This window comes from Drosophila elegans, unplaced genomic scaffold (genome assembly GCF_018152505.1).
Source record: "Drosophila elegans isolate 14027-0461.03 unplaced genomic scaffold, ASM1815250v1 contig_208, whole genome shotgun sequence".
Taxonomy (NCBI): Eukaryota; Metazoa; Arthropoda; class Insecta; order Diptera; family Drosophilidae; genus Drosophila; species Drosophila elegans.
In genome coordinates, this window is record NW_024545578.1 from 10259656 (window position 1) to 10280163 (window position 20508).

A 20508-nucleotide genomic window follows, 5' to 3' on the forward strand; every position below is an offset into this window, starting at 1 on the left:
TTAACTGGATAATTTCAAACAATCAAGTACAAGTACTTCCGGAGACTAATTGCTTTATATAAAAGTAACTAAACTTCTAACCACTGAATTTTGTTGAAATCGATAATGACATTTTCTAATTGGATTTTATAAATTCTTGGAATATTTGGCAAAACCATACCTTCTACCTCGTAAAAGAAGATTTGGTAAGCATGAACAGCTGATTCGATTTTTTTGTACACTTAAAATATAACGCAATTATTTTTGTAAAAAGTCAAACGGTTCCTTAGGTTTTTTCAGCACATTTTTCAATACGGCAGTAGACAGCAGGTAATTCATAGTCGAGTTCCTCGTCTATACAGCAATTTCAAATTTCTTTTTTTTGTTTTGATGGCCAAATGGAAGTTTTTGCATCATTTGTTTTTTTGTCTGGTTGCTTCCCATGAAATTGTTATTGTTAAGGAGTTCCGTTTCATTTTCATTCAACAAATTGTATGCTGGTTGTATTTGGCTATTGATGCCTGATTTCAATTCGAAGCACGGATTGTGATTGCTCAGCACCGGAGAGGAAGGTGGCAAGAGTTTGCAAAAAGAAGAAGGGGAAACTTTTGCCACTGTTGAACAATTCGTTTTTGTTGGTATTTGATTGCAAAGGGCCCGAGATTGATAAGCTGCCATTCAGGTGAACTGATACTGCACTTTAAGAAAAACCAGAAAAAAACAAAATAATCCAATTAAAGCCTTTTGAGCAGTTGAGAAACAGTACCTCGTTACAATGTATTAGAAAACTTATCAGAATATTTGTTTTTAAAATACAAAACGCTTAGATTTAAATTGGCAACCTCAACTTAATTTATGTTTATGAAGTTTTATGATATTCAGTTTGATTAAGTGCCTGTAATTTTTCATGTACATATTGTATTCTAAATATTATCCTTTGTGTGACCCCTCCTCTGTCTGTTGATTTTTAGTCCTATCCAATCAGCAATCAGCTCGCCTAACAAGAACTGTCGGGTTACTACCGCTCCTCCGTGAAACGACACTCCTCTGTTCTGCAGCACGGAGTGTCCTTGCGGTTATGGAACACCTATAAGCCACTCATTTGTCATTTCCTGTCAAACGGTCCTGTTCAGTTCGTACCCGATCCACCGCTCCACTTTCACTCACTCAGTGAAGCATAAACTTTAAAGGCTTCTCCGTCATTTCTCATTAGCGAAACGCCTTTATCTCCCCCACTTCTAATTAGGAACTACTCTTACACATTCTCTTTCTCACTGGAAAGCATCTCAGAGGACGATGAAATCAAATTGCACATTAGGGCCCAATAATCTAACTAATGGTGGGCCAGTTAAGGCCCAACAGACCCTACTCACTCCCATTTGTAGGGGCCTTTGAACCCTTTTCCAAGGCCCTCCACGTGTGGGTGTTGTGTGTGTGGTGAGATAATGTTTCATTGTGCGAAGGGTTCTGTTGGTTTGCCCTTTTTGTGGGGTTAACTTGTTGATGATTGATAGTACCAAGAGGATTTAAATGGCCTGTCTCTGTGTATGTGGGGTAATGTCCTTGAACTGATTGTCAGCGAGGCAAATAACAGATACTCACAAATCGAAAATAAACAGAATCCCGCAAGGGAATTGAAAATTGTTAAAAGGCTTACTTTAATATTGTAAGCATCTGTTCTTTGGGTTTTTGTTGTGGGTGGTCAGGCCTCTAAACTGAGCCTAATATTTTCTGATTTTTCATTTATATGTGCCTTTATACAGAACGATTTGAAACAAATCTTAATTTTCTTATCATATCGACAGGAAAAAATGTTTCTATCTCATACACTTTGTTACTTGCGCTTTGCAAAAATAAATTGTTTCTTGTCTTTATTTAACTAAACTCGAATTTACTTGAGAAACTAAAGACGGAAATACGCCTGCCCTTCCCAAAATAAATCTTCTGGTAAATGATAGTGTTAATACCTTTAACTCTTTAGGGAACTTTCATTGGTCAGCTTAATTGGGGACCTCGAACCTACCCCAATAAAATTCGAAACTCTGTTCCATACAAATCGCGTTTCGAGAAAGAAATAAAATTGAGAGGTCGACAAACGCACATTTGTACATATCTGATTATATGTAAATACATAAGAACACAATCGCTAGGCCAGACGTTCAGATTGAATTGGAACTGAAACTGAGAATGGGTCTGTTGTGGGGTATAGTATGGTATGGTGGAATGGCGTGTGATATAATATTATATATACCCGGCAGTGAGTCAATGATGTGGATGTCGATGACAATTGTCGGCGACTGAGGCACGCACATTTTGATGGTGCCTGCCCGTTGGTATTTGTTTTTATTTATTTCTCGTCCCCCCCCTGGGAAACCCCGAGATTTCTTATTTCTCGAAAATCACTGCTTCTCCCCCCTCGGGGAACCCCCTTGGTGATGTTTGTTTGTTGAAATATGTAATGTCGTGTTGGTTTATCCACTGGCCAATGGATTGTCGTGTTTGCGTCTGGTTTCTATTTTTAGTATGCAGGTTTTATTTTTAGACATCCAGACAATTTGTACACAAGTATGTGTATACACACGTGCAGCAACAAACAACTTCGTCTGAAAAGTGCAATAAAAGCGGGATCCCCCGCCCCAAAAGCGAAAAAAAAATACCACTGCAACTTGTTGCGCTGTTGGAAAGAGAGAGAAAAGAGTAAGATGAAAAGAGCACGGTGTATGAAATACGGCCCACGTTGCGGCTACGCGATATATTTTTATATTACACAACTTGTAGCTGTTTGTTTGTTGATTACAACTCGGATGCATTGCTCTTTTTCTCTTTGACGCTCTCGTTTTCTCTATTTCTCTATTTCTCTGTTTTGACTTCTCTCTGGCCGCTTTTCACATTTAACGTTAAACGTTTTATCACGTCTTGCGCCTCTGTTTTCGATTTGTTTTCTCATATTTTCTTTGATATGTGATTCTATTTTTAGACTCTCCTCCTCTCCTCCTCCGCTTCTCTCCGTCTCTTTGTCTCTCTGTCTCGCGGACTCTCTGTTTACTTTATAAATATTTAAATTGTTGTCACGTACTAAGTTCTTAATAGGTTACGTTATGTGTTTATTTAACTCATTTTGATTAGAAGTCGAGAAAAATACGGCTGAGCAACACGCGCACTACATACTCAATTCCCGTTACAAAGTTCAACTTTTATTCTTTTTTTTTGTCATTTTTGTTGCTTTCTTTAAGCCATTCGATTTTGGGTTAGCCGGGAGGCCAAAAACCAAGAAACCAACAACAACAGGAGAAAAATCCCCCACGCAGATGTTCGAGCGTCTTTTATATTAATTGTTTACTCAAGTGTAATTAAAAACAGAAATTATAACAGAAATTATAAATAAATAAACAGATATCAACAAAAACGCACACATCCACACACAAGGAACGGTAAATAACGTGTCCACAATTAAATAATTTTAAGTGTCATTATTTAGTTCAGCAAATTAGTTAGATATTTAATTTTGTCTATTGCTGCGCAAAAGTGCGAGGTAAAAGCACAAATTGCGTATTGGAATTTCAGAAAATTAGTTTAGAATGAAAAGGCAATTCTTGTTAAATTGAAAGTTGATTAGGTGACTTGCAGAACCGTTATAATATAAAGCTTAAAAGATCTAAGCTAATAAAACAGATAAATCAAAAGTATGAATTGATCTTAGTGATGGATATTGCCAATTTTAAATGACGTTATCGCTGACTTGAAATAGATAAAGATACTATAAAAGTAGTAATATAATGCATTCCCGAAATGTACTTTAGTAGCCACCATATTTTATAGGAAAACAATATGAAATGGTGTTCGTTATTTATTGGTTTATGGTCTACTGAAAATTTTGAATTTTCCCAAACGCACAATTTTGTCTATGGAAACTTAAAGATTTTGTTCGTAAATGGTCCGATAAATTGGTTTCGACTAGTTTAAAACTTTTGGCCCGCTCTTAGACCTGCCTTTTTGATAGTAGGTGGGAGTACTGGATGGATTTTCCTTGTCACGATGGATGATCAGTGCTAGGGCCTGGGAATGTTCATCTTAAGCGGCTTCTTCAGCTCGCCGGCGATCTTTTTGATGGCCGGCGGAATGCGCTTGGCCACACCCGGCTGCGAGCTGAGGAACGAGATCTCGAACAGCGAGGGCCGGCTGGAGTAGACGTTGTGCAGCATGCTGATGAACCAGAAAAGCAGGTCGTCCATGTTCTGGAGCGTGCACTGGGCGAAGACGGCGCCCGCATCCCGGCCGTGCTGGTGCGAGTCGAAGAGGGCGACGATCGAGGATCGGAAATCGAAGGTTACCATCACCGTTCGACTGTCCGCAATAATGGCGGCAAAAAGGTGCGTGGCCATGTTATCCCGCCCGTTGGCCTGCTGAAATACCTGCATCGTGATGTGGAAAATCCGGGACAGCTGCACGGCCACGTTTCGATTGTACATCGGATTCCTGGGGTCGGCCTCCATGTGCGTGTAGAACCACTCCTCCAGCCGGAAGTTCATTTTGTGCTGCGATCGAATGGCAGCGATCGCATCCGGAATGTTTAGATTGAGGTTCCTGGCCTGCGGTGTGTTGGTTGTGATCACATTGTGGTACACATTGTTGCCGTCGTTCATGGCATTGCCGAAGAGCTCCCAGCCGCGCATCGGCAGATCGGATACCCGGTGGTAGAACCTCTCCGCCTTGGACACTTTGTCGGCCAGTATCAGGGATATGAGGGTACAGGAGTTGGTGCCGCTCTGCTGGAATTCGCCAAACCGCGACTGGCAGAAGTCGCGCGGAAACCACCAGATGTTGAGGTTGTCGATCTGCTCGTGAATGGCCATGGCGCCGGGTTCGCTTTCGTCCGTGGATCGGCTGCTGCTGCTGCTGCTGCTGCTCCTCCTCGAAACTGCTGCCCTGCGGCGTCGTAATCTCAGGCTGTGATTCCGGCTCCTCCGGAGGCTCAATGGTAAACCCGGCCCTGGCGCTATCCTCAAAGTGCCGCTGTCACATAGTTCACGAGTGCGACGACGGACCTTCGGCTTCACGGTAGACGTGTGGATTTCGAGTTCAATCAAACCCTCGGACTCGAACTAGGAATCGACGGCGGCTCCACTCCAGTACGCTCTAAGGACGGGCTCTTGATTTCAAAGCAAACATTGAATTTTGAGGGTCTTTTGCCGGAGGAGTGTTCGACGGAAAAAGGTGAAAACTTTCGAATCGAAAAAACAAAAAATTTCTAGACCAACCACTGACAAATAACGAACATGATGTGGGATTTGAGATCGAACAGGATCTGATCATTTAAAACAATACGCATCTGACACTATATGAAAAGGGGCCGATTTATCGTAATTTTGAAAGACAAAATATTTACAAAAAAATAACTCATAGATGATTTTTATAAAAACTTAACATTCCCGTTCCCATAAATTCTGTACAAACTTTATACATTTTAAAAGAATGTGATATGCCTTCATATCAAGCTAATCTAAATTCTGGGAAAAGGAGATTTCTATTTTAGCCGCACTTAAAATAAATTTAAATCCCTTTTTATTCGTGTCTCGGAAACGCGTTTCGCATTGTGTCAAAATGGTGCGCAAATATTTAACAGTGGCGCCGAAAATTTTCTATCCCTGCCAAGTAGTTCTAATTTTAAAACGCAACATTGGCGAAATATAAACAACTTCAAGAAACAAATATGTGAAGTGTGTCGGAAATGCTAATTTATGGTGGCGTGAGCATTTCGTCGAATCTTATTGATTGAGATTGGGGTGCTCGAAAGATAGCGACTCCATGCTGAATGGCAAAAAAGTAAAAGCCTTCAATATACATAAGTGTTATTCTAGGTAATCAGGGAATTCCTGAAATTTCAAAGAGTAATAAAATATTAAATGCGATGCATATTTGCTTAAATTTTTAAATTATTAATTTAAACGTTAGTAAATATATAAAATTTATTTAACCGCAATTTGTAAAATTCATTTTGAATGAAATGTATATGAAATGATTTATTTAAGTGTACGTTTTTATAATGCTTTTACAAATGTGTTTACTCTATGCTTTTGAATTGTGTTTTAATTGTGTTTAAATTATAATTGAACCTTAAACACAAAAGAAAAACATCCGATTTTAATTGCATAATTATTATGAAATGTTTCCTCTTCATTCCGTTCAATATTGGCTTTCGTATTTACATTATTCTTTTAATTAAACTTATACGAAAAAGAAAAGACAAACAATGATGAGCGACGCCATCATCCAGCCGAACAGTTCCGTAATCCAATCCCATGGAATAAGCTTCCACTTCAGCGCAAACAATCAGGACAAAAACAGGTGCATGGCGATGGGGTGCTTGTGTTTGCGTGGGCTGGGATAATAACAAACAAATTCCTGAAACAAAATAGCCAGCGATATATACACATATATATTTAATGCCTCAAACGAAATTACATAATGACAAAATCAACGCATGCATAATTAATATTAACAAGCTGTGCACACATCATTACGGGAGGTCCTGTGCGGGAGGGTAAATGAAAATCCTGAATGAAAGAGGCCTCGCCAGTAAGCTACTTATCAGTGATTTGCCACTGACTCATGATAAAGTACTGAAAACACTAATTACAAAATTCCTACGCTCGTTTGCCCTCCGAGTGGTCAACGATATTGAAGTTTGCCATTCTAACATTTGACATTTGTTTGCGTGGGCACTGGCTTTGCATCCTGTTGCTAGAGTACATTCATAAGTCATTTCCTTCTCCGTCTCTGTTACAGCTTATTGCTAAACAGAAAAAAATGGTTTTACTTTGACTATATTTCTTAATTATAAGATCAAATTATAAGTAACTTTATACTTAATAAGATAACTTTATGGTGAGAAAAAAAAAACACAATATTATGTTTATATTTATATTTACCTTAGGTGGAAGTTGATTTATGGCAAATTTTTGTGAGCAATAAATAGTGTTTATACCAATTACTCATACGTCACGTATGCCAATATGAATGAAATTTTTGATCAAAGTCTAGAGGAGGTGCTACTTAGTAACCAATTTTATATAAAATATAGCAAACAAATTTATATAAAAAAATGTATATTATAATATTATTTATTCCCTGTGTACTGTTCAGTGAGTGTGCTTTTCTGCTTTGTCTGCAATCTAGTTCTTTCATCCGAATCAAGCCAAGTGTCTGAAATGCGCTCAGAATGCTGTTTCCTATTTGTGTTTGCCTTTGTCAAACAAGCATTTTTATTATGCAAAGGGTGTCCTTGACAGTTGCGATTGCATCCTCACTTAGTTTGGGTTTCTGTTGGTCCGTTCTCTGATCTTTAACCTCTTTTTCTCCGTTCATTGCAGTGTGAGAATCTGTTGGAACCCATAGGCGTCGCGCTGAACGGCCCCGGCCTAAGGGGCCATGACGCGTTGGCCCTTTAATCTACTACTCTTGCTGTCGGTGGCAGTACGCGACTGTAGCAATCATCGCACCGTCCTCACAGTCGGCTACCTAACGGCCCTCACTGGCGACCTTAAGACGCGCCAGGGACTGGCCATATCCGGTGCCCTGACTATGGCCCTGGATGAGGTAAGTGGCTGTGATTTAGTTATAAATATAAATCGGTCCTTTCTAGGCCTGTTAAATTGGGAATAAAAGTTGAACGTCGGAAATAAATAAATCGTTCCGTCTTAAGAAGCAAAGAATTTCTGTAATAGCCATTAAAGTCATTCTTAAAGATCGTTAGAAGACTAGAATGTGATATTTTCTTAAAAAATACTCTTCAAAACTATTTATCTTCCTCTTTTCGGGACACAGGTCAACAAAGATCCCTATCTGCTCCCAAATGTGACACTGGATCTGCGCTGGAATGACACCAAAGGGGACACTGTACTGGCCACCAAAGCCATTACCGAGATGATATGCGATGGCATCGCTACCATTTTCGGACCAGAAGGACCATGCTACGTGGAGGCCATCGTCTCGCAGAGTCGAAACATTCCAATGATTTCCTATGTAAGTATTTCGAGCGTCTGATTTATGATGTCGTACATCGCAATCAACGTGCCAACATACAATTTCACGCAACGCATTATATTTTATGCAACGGAATTGCTCATTTCACGGCGGTGTTCTTGGTTCTTGTATTTTTCCCGTTTCAATAGAAATGCGCAGAGTACCGTGCATCCGCCATACCGACATTCGCCCGCACTGAACCGCCAGATACGCAGGTGAGTAAACAGTGGGTGGGCAACAGGTGGCTGCCTGCGACAAGTGGGTGGGTGGGTATCATAACGCTTTGGGTGGCCATCCATGCGGTGGCCTTGTGACTCGACTGGGACAGCTACTTAGCCTTGGATTATCTGCAAGCCGGTGAAAACAAACGGCAAAATTAAAAGGACAAAGGAAGCCTGGGAGTTACCGCAAGCCAAAAGAAAAATTAACGTTTAATCAGTGTTGTCAGACGAGAATATTTTTTAGTATAAGTAGAAAACAACATAACTTCGGTAGAAAATACTATAAAATAAAATTATAGGAAACGTCAAAGCATAGAGGACTTTCATTTTGTTTGTCAGAGAATAAATGTTTATATTAATATTAATATTATTAATAAATATTTTTAAAAGACTTTTAAAGGATAAATAAGTTATTAATTATTTTCTGCGCTGTAAATTAAAATAAGAATACCGTCAACTAAACATCATCCTTAAATACAACTTTTTGAGTAATCAGCAAACTCTTTTCGTATTTTTAAAATATTTCAATTTGTTTATCCAGCGTTGCAGAATTTATCATAAAAATAATACTATTATGTTTCCCTAAGCTGCAGCTAAACCGAAAACAAAAGCCAATAAAATATGCACTGGCTTTGCACATTCTTTCTAATCCTTTGATCTTTTTCTTGATGCACAACTCACATGGCACACATTAAATTTCGCATTTTTCAGGTCGTTAAATCGCTGCTTGCTCTTCTACGATATTATGCGTGGCAGAAGTTTTCCATTTTGTACGAGGATGTGTGGGCTCCGGTGGCAGATCTCCTTAAAGATCAGGCCACTAAGCGCAACATGACCATAAACCACAAGCAGTCCTTCATCGATAATCGGGCCAAATGTTGTGAGCTGATGCTGGACTGCTGTCGCTCTGGGTATTGGTATCAGGTGAGTTTTTATTAGTATTATTCTAATTCTTTGTTTTGTAATTAAAACGATTGAAACATCAACCTAACATAACGAAAAATTTTTTGATAAAAATATGTAGATATTATAGTCCTATATGCGCAACTAAATTAAAAGGGGTTCATGTAAATGCAGCTTTTCATCAAATTTTCCTTTCATATTTTCATTTTTCTAATATAAGTAGAAGCAAAGTAATTTTCCGATAAAGTTTATCAAGATGTTTTAGTTGATTTGATAATTTGAAACTTAATTATTAAATAGTTTACTATATAGATATGTTTAAGTTCGATATATAACATTATATATATTATTCTTTGATAATTTCCCTCAACAGCTAGTGCAGAATACGATGAACCGCACTCGGATCTACGTATTCCTTGGGGCGGCCAATAGTCTGGTTGATTTTATGAGCTCCATGGAGACCGCTGGTCTGTTTGCTCGAGGCGAGTATATGGTGATCTTTGTCGACATGATGGTCTATTCGGAGAGGTAATTTATTTATAGCCATAAAATTCTTGAAAATGGTTTAATAATTGTTTGTGAATTTGTGTTTCAGGGAGGCAGAAAAGTATTTGCGTAGAGTGGATCAAATAGCTCTTATGTCGAATTGCCACAGCACAGAGAACTTCAACCAATTGGCGCGTAGTCTGCTCGTCGTGGCCTCCACGCCCCCAACAAAGGACTACATACAGTTTACGGAACAAGTGCAAAAATATAGCTCGAAACCACCTTTCAATTTATCGATTCCCAAGCTATTTGTTGAAAGTAATTTTAGCAAGGTAAAAAGTGCACCGAATCAAAATCTTTTGATAATCGCTTTGTAACCACCCCTACCTTTGATATTCAGTTTATATCGATCTATGCCGCCTATCTGTACGATTCGGTGAAGCTGTATGCCTGGGCTGTGGACAAAATGCTGCGCCAGGAGACGCGAGTTCTAACCGATGAAGTGATCTTTGAAGTGGCCAGCAATGGGACTCGGGTCATCGATACCATAATCAAAAATCGTACTTATATGAGTGAGTTTTGTCTTTTTGACTATATAAAAAATATCAATATTGGTTATATTATTTCATACCAAAGGCATCACCGGATCCAAGATCAAGATCGATCAGTATGGCGACTCGGAAGGTAACTTTTCGGTCCTGGCCTACAAGCCCCACAAGTGGAACAATTCCAACAACATGCCCTGCAACTATCACATGGTTCCTGTAGCGTACTTTCACCAAGGCGAAGAACTTCCAGTGAGTGAGTCGTCTTCTCTTTTTTAGTTTGCCTTCCTTTCAATTGGTTCCCGCTTATGTTGAGTGCCCCTCAAAACTTCCATCACATCTCAACTCATCAAGTTATGTTCATTTTCTTGTGTACGGTAGGAGTACAAGCTGATCAATGGCTCTATAGATTGGCCATCGGGCGGTGAGAAGCCCACGGATGAACCGATGTGCGGATTTGCCAACGAGCTTTGCCAAAAGGATGCCACCCACTACACGTCGACAGTGGCCGCCGTGGTTTTGGGCGTGCTGCTCTTTTGCTCCGGTGTGATTACCATGAGCATATATCGAAAGTGGAAAATAGAGTTGGAGATCGAGGGTTTACTCTGGAAGATTGACCCAAACGATATCAAGGGTTATTCTGGCAACGAGATTGTCTCCTCACCCAGCAAAGTAAGTGGATATTTTTTTATGTTTCGTTACCAGTGATTATTCCTTTATTTTGTCACCCCTCTTTAGGTCAGTTTGATGAGTGCCCAAAGCTATGGCTCCCGCTGGACCAACCAGTTTGTAACCTCCACGGGTCGCCTGCGTGGCGCCGTGGTCCGTATCAAGGAGCTGAAATTCCCCCGAAAGCGCGACATTTCCAGGGAGATCATGAAGGAGATGAGGTTGCTGCGCGAACTGCGGCACGACAACATCAACAGCTTCATTGGCGCCAGCGTGGAGCCGACGCGCATCCTTCTAGTCACCGATTACTGTGCCAAAGGCAGTCTTTACGACATCATCGAGAACGAGGACATTAAACTGGATGACCTATTTATTGCCTCACTCATCCACGACCTCATTAAGGTGGGTAGAAGTCAATGTCACTACGTACAAAATGTCTACCAATAATAATAAGTTTAGATTTAATCATAACCAGAACTACTATAACAAGCTTTTCAGAATGAATGTGTTGAGAACTCTTGCTTAACAAAATATGATTTGTACAAATTACGACAGTTCAAATGAACTTACTATAATCTTTTATATTTTTTATAATCTAAATATTTGGGAGTAATAAACATAAGAACATTTCTCACTCATTATCTTGATCTCACTTACATCTTGTTGCTTGACTTCTTTGCAGGGCATGATCTACATACACAATTCTCAACTGGTCTATCATGGCAACCTCAAGTCCTCGAATTGTGTGGTCACCTCCCGCTGGATGCTCCAAGTAACCGATTTCGGGCTGCACGAGTTGCGTCAGTGTGCCGAAAACGAGTCCATCGGAGAGCATCAGCATTATCGAAGTAAGAATTATCTATCTAAACTGTTTACTTTCTTTAAAATTTGTTTAAATACTTTTTATTTAAAGACCAACTTTGGCGTGCCCCGGAACTGCTGCGGAATCACATCCACGGCAGCCAGAAGGGCGATGTGTACGCCTTTGCCATCATCATGTACGAGATATTTAGTCGTAAGGGTCCGTTCGGACAAATCAACTTTGAACCAAAGGAAATCGTGGACTACGTCAAGAAGCTACCGCTCAAGGGGGAGGATCCGTTTCGGCCGGAAGTGGAGTCCATCATCGAGGCCGAGTCCTGTCCGGATTATGTGCTGGCCTGCATCCGGGACTGCTGGGCCGAAGACCCCGACGAGCGCCCCGAATTCAGTGTCATACGGTAATGGGTTTTATTTGTATTAAGCTCAAAGAAAATTAAACAAGTTGAATTTATATTTCCCCCTAGCAATCGATTGAAAAAGATGCGCGGCGGTAAGACCAAAAACATCATGGACCAAATGATGGAAATGATGGAGAAGTATGCCAACAACTTGGAGGACATTGTCACCGAGCGCACGCGACTCCTCTGCGAGGAGAAGATGAAGACGGAGGATCTGCTGCATCGCATGCTGCCGCAGTCGGTGGCCGAGAAATTGACGATGGGTCAGGGCGTCGAGCCGGTATCCTATGATTTGGTAAGTCATTATTCTATAAACGCCAAATTAAACATTTAAAAAGGCACTCAATTAATTTGTAATTTTTTTAAAGTTTAAAAAAATTGAATACATTTAAATAGAACAAAATAAAATTTAGTTTGGCATACAAAGAGTTGTGTAAAACACATCTGCACAAAAAATTAAATTGGCTCCTTCAATATTTACAAAGTTTTCACGCTTTCAACTATACATTATATATATTCCCTTGTCGGAAAATATAATGTAAGCGACAAAAAAAGTTTGTGCAGTAATTATTTTCTGTATAAGCAACAGTTTCTAGGAAGCCCAATGCAAATTACTCTAAACTACTAAACAACTAAGTTTGAGCAATGTAAACATTAGGGTGTGTGTAAAGTTAAGTTAATAGAATTAAAACCCATGTTTTGAATTGGGTTTCTGATGGTTTTTGTCGCTTATTCTCCCCAGGTCACCATCTACTTCAGCGACATTGTTGGTTTCACTGCAATGTCGGCGGAGAGCACACCGCTGCAAGTGGTGAACTTTTTGAATGATCTCTACACAGTGTTCGATCGCATCATACGCGGCTATGACGTGTACAAAGTGGAAACAATTGGAGATGCGTACATGGTGGTAAGTACAAAATAGGTCAGATGAACAAAGATCTACAAAAATTTTAATTAACAAGAGATCGCAGACATAGACCATTTTTTATTCAATTTTCTACATCTGTCGAGACTCACAAAATAAAGTAATATTCTGTAATCATAATAAAAAAAGAAGCCTGTAGTTTAATAAATTAAGAGTTTCTACCTAGTTTTATTTTAATACCGAAAAAATCATAATCAAAATGTAGTCGATAAAGATTGCTTTGTAGAATGGCTGGCATCCTTTAACTAATGATATATAGTTTTCTGTTATAATTAAAAATTGCAACCTAGTGAAGTTTTAAAAATAACTCCTCAACAGACATGCTAATCTGAGTATTTCTGAATTCTTAAGATTAACTTATCAACAAACATTCAAATGTAAATATTTATTTATATTAAAATAATCAATCTTCGAGTTCATATTTATTATAATTAATCTTGTTTCCATTTAAGGTCTCGGGTCTGCCCATTAAGAATGGGGATCGCCATGCGGGCGAAATAGCTTCGATGGCGCTCGAGCTGCTCCAGGCGGTCAAGCAGCACCGCATCGCCCATCGACCCAACGAGACGCTGAAGCTGCGCATCGGGATGCACACGGGTCCGGTGGTGGCGGGCGTGGTGGGACTGACGATGCCGCGCTACTGCCTCTTTGGCGACACCGTCAACACGGCGTCGCGGATGGAGAGCAACGGCGAGGCGCTGAAGATCCACATTTCCAACAAGTGCAAGCTGGCGCTGGACAAACTGGGCGGCGGCTACATCACCGAGAAACGCGGCCTGGTCAACATGAAGGGCAAGGGCGAGGTGGTCACCTGGTGGCTGACCGGAGCCAACGAGAATGCAATACAGAAGAAGCTCGTGGACATGATGGACATGCCGCCGCCGCTGTTCAGTCGTCCGCGCAAGAGTCCCAAGCTGAATCCCGACTCCCGCCAGCCGAGCATCCAGGCCATGCACTTCTGCGGCACCGGATCCAGGCGCCAGAGCACCGTTCCCCGGCCGATGGACGGCGAGTCGACGTACAGTCTGCAGGGATCCGTTAGGGACTCACCGCGCATGGTCGTCAAACGGGACAGGGATCGGGAGCGACCCTCCATCAATGGCCTGAGCGCCGGGCTCTTTGTGGGCGGGGCACTTCTTGAATCCGCACAGGCCTCGCTCAGCACGCTGAATCATTCCGAAACAAACGAAACGAACTGTGATATGGATGGGGGATCGGTAGGAGTGTCGGGATCGGAACCAGGATCGGGATCGGGTTCGGGACTAGTGCGCCAGCCCAATGCGCTGCACAAGCCGTTGGCCATGGTGCGGCCGCACAGGATCATCAGTGCTGCCCAATTGCCACAACTGGGGGACAACGAGGATGAATCCGCGGACATGCTGCTGCGGGAGTCCCGCTCCCTGGATCCCATGCCCATGCAGCAGCTGCGCAAGCGACACGACCGGGTCAAGCTGCCGCCCTCCAAGCTGTCCAAGAACAATTCGCGATCGCTGGACACGGGCGTGTCGCTGATCAGTGGCAATCCCAACGGTGAGGTGGAGTCGAGTCAGCTGCACCTGGATGACGAGATGTCCGCCAATCCGGTGGATGCCACCGATGGCTACGACGATGAGCTGGGCCTGCTGATGCGCCACGACAACGGTCAGCTGCCGGCGCTTCGCTACTCCGGCAGTTTTCCCAATGCCCAGATCAGCATTGTACCGACAGGAGGAAGTGGCGGAGGAGGCAGCAACTGTGCCAAGCATCTGAACAACAACTGCAATGGCGGAGTGAGCATCGAGGAGGATCTGGAGTCGCCGCTGCTGCAGCGACAGGCATCGCTGTCGGTGCCGCCGGAGGAGATGCTGGCGCACAACAAGCGCTGGCACTCGCTGGAGCACATGGACGGACCCGGCGGCCATGGTGGCAATAGCGTTAGCTATGCCGCCGACATTGACAACCGCCGCCAGCCCGGCGGTCCAATGGACTTCCTCAGCGGCGGCTCATCCGGCCAGCAGCACCGGGCCAAAACGGCTGGCGGCAGCAAGCTGACCAACTGGATGACCAACATCTTCAAGGGCAACGGCGTCCGCAGCGGTGAGGCTAGGCGAGTGGGAATGTTGCCCAGCAGCGTGCATGGAGCACGAGCCGGTTTCACGGACATGGCGGCATCGGCAGCAGCCCGGGATCGTGAGAGTATAGTGTAGGGATAACGAGGAGGCAGAGTAGAAACTAAGCGAGGAAGAGCTGGATGACCAGGATGATGGAGGTGGAAAAGTTACTCAGGAACCGTGTCGAGCAGGAAGCGATCGTCTTTTGGCTTATTTCTTTGTTTTATGTATTGTAGCTTGTATTGATTGAACGATTTGTGTGTCTGTGTTGAAAGTCCCCCACTTTATAAACATATATACCAGTCTGCCTGTTCCCCAAAAATATTTTACCACTCTGACATTGCAGGATTTTTGAATTGTCCAATGCAATTCCAAACCTTTTTTTGTTTCGATTTCAAGTGGAGTCCTGCGATCCCGAGGTCGAACAGCGAACACCGAACAGAAGCTGATGCGAAAATCATACATAGCATACATATACCTATTTGTTAACTCTACATACATACATATTAGAGAAGCCGAAAAAACCGTCTAGTCACAAGGTCTACAGACTAGTTATTGTTTTATATAAAATACACCTACACACACACACACACATACACACACCCACACACACATATAAATGTACGTTTGTAAATGTAACACATAAACACAACCACACACACACACACATATTTATACGACGATGAAGAATCAAAAACAAATATTTTATGTAAATGTAATTGAACATTTTTGGCTTTCTATACAAGATGATGCGCTGCAGCAAACAAATTAAGCTTAAAAACAGAAACTAGTTAATTTATATCTTCTGAAAACAGAAGAGAGTGGAAAAAATGTAATGTATCAATGTGTTTTGCTAGTACGTAGTTAAGTGCGTGTGATTGTACGTAATGTTTAAGCCCTACAACTAAAATAATAATTATAATTAATTGATTATGAACGAGAATTGTGAGCAGAGCAAAATGCGAGAAGTGCGCCCGATGCGTGGTGTTTTAGCTGTATGTATGTATGTATATTTTTAAAAGAAAATTTGTTAAATTTGCCATATATAAATACAAACAACTATTATACATTTTGTTTCATGTTGATAACTTCACGACGTAGTGTTGTATACAGGGGGACTTTAAGGAATATCATATCAGAATTGATTGAATAAGTTTGCCTTTCATTTAATTTATAATTTTGAGGAAAGCTGCTCTAAATTCAAATTAGAAATAGGCATGTTTCCTTAAAAAAACACACACGTAGCTTTCATTAATATTAGTCAACAATCAATCAAACTTATGTTGTCTACAGCTTGATCTAATTCTATAATTTATAATCAAACGCAACCACTCAACCAAATTTTTCGTTTTGAAGCGATTCTCTGGGTAGAGCTTCTCTGATTCGTTCCAGAGTAACAGATTTCCCGAGGATCTCCATCATTTCCGCCACGCCAGGACCTTCTTTTAAACCACTCAATGCTGATCTCAGGGATTTCATCATTAATGGGAAATTAATGTTTTCTCCTTGAGCAAAGTTTTTCAACTTTATATTGAGCCCATCCTTGTTAAAGTCTTGATCTGCTTGTAGTACTTTAAGCAGCCCAACTATTTGCTCGGAAGTCAGTTCTTTTAGTTGAAAATTCGATGGCTTGACCCATAGAAAACTTAATTTGCTGCTGGTCAAATCTTGGAGCAGTGTCAATCGTTTTGAGGACCAATTTAAGACATCCGCTATGTGATCTTCAGCTAGATCTAAGTTGGAGCTAAAGTAAAGATAAGTGTTAAGGAATTTTTTGGGGATAATCGAAATTATTACTTACTGCTGTGGATAGGCGTTTTTCACCAGCTCTTGAACTTGGTTGACCAATTTCGAACGGCTTTCCTGACCCGACAATCGTTGTGCAATCTCCAGACGATTGAGATCATCCAACAGTTCGGGATTCAGGCGACTGGGATGAGAGTTTACGCGTTCTATATGGAACTGTTCAAAGAGTTCCTGCATACTGAGCAACTGCTGCTTGGCATTGGCTTTATGCTCGAATCCACCGCCCGCGGAGACCACATAGTTAATTAGGGCTTGAGGAAAGTATCCCCGTTGCCGGAAATGCTGGATGCCGATGTCTCCTTGACGTTTACTAAGCTTGGTGCCATCGGCATTTACGAGAAGCGGCAGATGACCGAATTCGGGTGGCTGCCATCCAAACGCTCTGCAGGAATAAATCATTTTAAGAACAGAAAACATAAGAATCAATGGGAAATCCTACTTGTAGAGCAGCAAATGCTTGGTGGTTGATATCTGCCACTCCACTCCCCTCAAGACATGGGTGATGCCCATCAGATGGTCGTCCACCACGTTGGCAAAGTGATAGGTGGGAAACTGATCGCTCTTCATCATCACGGGATCTCCTTCGTTGTCGCTGACATTGTGGTGCACCTTGCCGTATATAAGATCCTCCAGTGGTTCCTCGTGCTCCGTCAACTTGAATCGGATGCAGTGGGGTGCTCCCTTGGCCAGTAGGGAATCGATTTCCGCCGCCGTGAGATGCCGACACTTGTTATCATATCGTGGAACTTGACGAGTTCTCAACGCCTCCTTACGCAATAAATCCAGTCGGCGTTCAGTGCAAAAACACCTATAGGCTGTGCCATTTTGGAGAAGTTCTTCAATGGCTCGGCTGGGAAAAAAGAAGGATTTAATTTTAGTTCGATTAACTAAGGATTATAATCACCTGTAAATCTCCGTCCGTTGACTTTGTATATAGGGTCCCAGTTGACCGCCAAAACCTGGTCCCTCGTCAATTTCTATACCCGCCCAGAGGAGATCCTCGACCAGACGTTCACTGGCACCCGGAACCAGACGCGTTTGGTCCGTATCCTCGATTCGGAGCAGGAATTTACCGCCTAAATGACGGGCGTACAGGAAATTGTAGAGGGCCGTACGCAATCCGCCCAAATGCAGGTTACCCGTGGGACTTGGAGCAAAGCGGACGCGCACCTGCTTATGGGCGTGGCGCAGGAAGTGCTTAAGTAGGAAACGCTGATTTATCTTCAACATTTCTTTAAGGATAGGATTAAAATAAATTTCGTTCGCCGGTTTTTGTTTACCTCAAACAGCTGTTCGATAACAGCGATGTTAACTCGCTGTTACGGTAAACGAGGCCTAACAGAAAGGCGCCAAGTTTAAATTCATGTTAAGTATATATTTGGAACCTATTTGCAAAACAAAAAAAATTAAACAATTAAAAAGCCTTCCAATTGTTTAATATATTAAAAACTACTACTTTGTCATGATATATGACATGCAACACTTTCAAATAACAATCTAACGAACAAATATATTTTTGAGCGCTTTATTTAACAAAATGCATTTTCTTTACAAGAGGAATCAATAAATTAGCAGCAATTTCTTTTTGTGAACATTCGGCTTAGTTGTAAGTATTACACGGCTCAGGTAGGGCATGGTATTCGAAAACCTATTTAATAGAGCAGTTGGCCAATTTGCTGGTCAGCTTCTCGCCCTCGGGTGTCAGCAGAAAGTTGTCCTTCCACACGGCCAGTCCATCGCTGTTGGTCTTGAAGTCCGCGGATAGCTTCTCCCACACCTTCTTCTTGGGATTGAGCTGCTCGTCGGGCGTGCCACTGAATCCCTCGAAGGAGAGGCGACTGCCAGGAGTAGCATTCGCCGGCAGCACAATCGGTTCTACCACCGTGTGATCAGCGCTGGAAAGTGCAAGGAAAATATTAATTTCTAATCCAGAGAATGCCAGTAAAAGTAACCCACTTGGAGGTGCACAAAACCATTCCCTCGGATAGAATGCCACGCATCTTGGAGGGCTTCAGGTTGCACAAAACAGCAACTAGTCGCTGTTCCAGTTCCTCTTGGGTGACAAACTTCACCAGGCCACTAATAATGGTTCTGGGCTGCTCCTCAGCCAAGTCGATCTTCAGCACATAAAGGGTATCGGCATCTGGATGACGAGTCACTTCCACAACCTTGCCCACGCGGATATCCAGACGATGGGGGGCGTCTTCATCAGCGCCAGCAGCCGGAGCAGCTCCTGCCTTTACTTTGGCAGGTGGTGGATAAGCTGCGGCACTTAGTTTTCTATAAGAAACGACTTAATATCTTATTGCTGTTTATACTAATTTTAAAAAAGATTACATACTGCAATTCTGGCTTCTCAAAGGCCTTGCGAATGGGATCCAGCAGTCGATTGATATACTTCTCCACGGTGGCCTTCAGGTCACCCGGGTGCAGCTTGTCCTCGGCATAATATTTCTCCAGATCTTCGTACTTCAGGAAGGTGACATCACCACCGTGTTCCGCCTCCCGGTTAACCTCGAATCCTTCGCCTTCTTTGAAGAGCGAGAACAGGACGTGCTTAACGAAGGACAGGAGGCCGTTGTCGGCAATGTTTCCAGGCTCGCAGAAGGCCTTCTTCAGCTTCTTCTTCACGTTAGCCGGGGAATCCAAAAGGTCGATCTTGGAGTCCTCCTCGGAAGATGACATCTTGCCACCGGCCAAACCGGGCACTAAAATGAAAGCAAATAGAAAGCTATTAGAATAACTGATTCAATAGAAAACACCAAAACCAAAGAGAATCTAATTTTGTTGCCCTGTGTAATCAGTGACTCACCCATGGGATTCATGAAGTGAATGCGCTTCTCGTAGCCCAACTGGGGCAGATACTTTTCCGAGAAGGTGAAGATCTTGCGCTGATCCACGCCACCGAACTGGGCGTCCACCTTGAGGTACTCCTCATCCAGAGCCTGCAGTCCGGGATAAAGCAACCCGGAGAGCAGTGGGTACTCCACCTGCTTGACCACCTCGGCTCCGGCCTTCTTTGCGTCATGTTGCGTCACCACGGAGCTTAGTTTGTAGACATCCAGGGTGTACTCCTTGGACAGTTGATAGTCGCTGCCCTTGACAAACTTTAACTTCTCCAGCGGAACGCCAATGGAACTGAGCATGGCCTTGATCACCTGCTCGTAGTATTGGGTGCGCAGCTCCAGCAGAGACCACGGCGCCTTCATGTTGTCCAGATAGGCATGCAGGTCGGCGAACAGGATCGTCACCTCGCATCCTGCCTTCAGGAAATCCGCAATCTTTGACATGGGCACGAAGTAGGCGACATGTGGCTTGCCCGTCGTCGCTGTTCCCCAGTATATCTTCAGATCCCGCTCCGCCAGGATCTTGGTCAGCTTGTCATCGCCGAGCGTTTCCTGCAGGTTGCGCGTTATGAGCGTTTTCTTCTCCGCTGGCGTTATTCCGACCATTTTTCTACGAATTTATGAGACTTTCGCGTGCGAAATCACGAAATTGTTGCCGGGAAGAGGAAGAGAGCAACTGCATGCGTGGTGATCAGCTGTTTTGGATTTAACAGTGGAGCTTAACAGCGGCTTTTAACACCAGCGCTGGCACTGAACAGCTTGAAGAAAACTAAAAAAGTCATTCTTATCTGATTTA

General features: G+C 42.5%; 4 protein-coding genes across 9 annotated transcripts in view; 1 reads left to right on the forward strand and 3 right to left on the reverse strand.

Moving 5' to 3' along the window:
- The window catches only part of LOC108146711 (receptor-type guanylate cyclase Gyc76C), a 39894-nt gene extending 23767 nt beyond the window's left edge, over nt 1-16127 (forward strand). For 5 of the 6 annotated variants that reach the window (XM_017272794.2, XM_017272791.2, XM_017272793.2 and 2 more), the window contains exons 4-18: nt 7350-7575; nt 7804-8001; nt 8151-8216; nt 8934-9146; nt 9499-9653; nt 9721-9943; nt 10012-10183; nt 10248-10408; nt 10538-10828; nt 10895-11227; nt 11508-11673; nt 11739-12045; nt 12112-12340; nt 12788-12952; nt 13423-16127. In XM_017272794.2, coding sequence (XP_017128283.1) covers nt 7408-7575; nt 7804-8001; nt 8151-8216; nt 8934-9146; nt 9499-9653; nt 9721-9943; nt 10012-10183; nt 10248-10408; nt 10538-10828; nt 10895-11227; nt 11508-11673; nt 11739-12045; nt 12112-12340; nt 12788-12952; nt 13423-15156 — 4581 coding nt within the window. In that variant the 5' untranslated portion in view covers nt 7350-7407 and the 3' untranslated portion in view covers nt 15157-16127. Of the gene's footprint in view, nt 1-7349; nt 7576-7803; nt 8002-8150; nt 8217-8933; nt 9147-9498; nt 9654-9720; nt 9944-10011; nt 10184-10247; nt 10413-10537; nt 10829-10894; nt 11228-11507; nt 11674-11738; nt 12046-12111; nt 12341-12787; nt 12953-13422 lie in introns of those variants that run through there. The other variant, XM_017272797.1, reaches the window with a different exon arrangement.
- On the reverse strand, nt 3814-5294 carry LOC108146715. The gene has a single exon (XM_017272803.2). The coding sequence runs from the start codon at nt 4830-4832 to the stop codon at nt 4029-4031; it is 804 nt and encodes a 267-aa protein (XP_017128292.1). The 5' UTR covers nt 4833-5294; the 3' UTR covers nt 3814-4028.
- An 80-nt stretch (nt 16128-16207) lies between the features above and the next one.
- On the reverse strand, nt 16208-18147 carry LOC108146713 (probable glutamate--tRNA ligase, mitochondrial). The gene is made up of 4 exons (XM_017272800.2): nt 17771-18147; nt 17306-17716; nt 16862-17248; nt 16208-16804 (listed from the first exon to the last, which is right to left on the reverse strand). The coding sequence occupies exons 1-4, from the start codon at nt 18094-18096 to the stop codon at nt 16393-16395; spliced, it is 1536 nt and encodes a 511-aa protein (XP_017128289.1). The 5' UTR covers nt 18097-18147; the 3' UTR covers nt 16208-16392.
- A 230-nt stretch (nt 18148-18377) lies between these two features.
- Nucleotides 18378-20392, reverse strand: LOC108146960 (tyrosine--tRNA ligase, cytoplasmic). Its single transcript, XM_017273216.2, has 4 exons — nt 19679-20392; nt 19208-19574; nt 18823-19146; nt 18378-18761 (listed from the first exon to the last, which is right to left on the reverse strand). Exons 1-4 carry the CDS (start codon nt 20316-20318, stop codon nt 18515-18517), a joined length of 1578 nt encoding a protein of 525 aa, XP_017128705.1. The 5' UTR covers nt 20319-20392; the 3' UTR covers nt 18378-18514.
- Between the last annotated feature and the right edge of the window lie 116 nt (nt 20393-20508).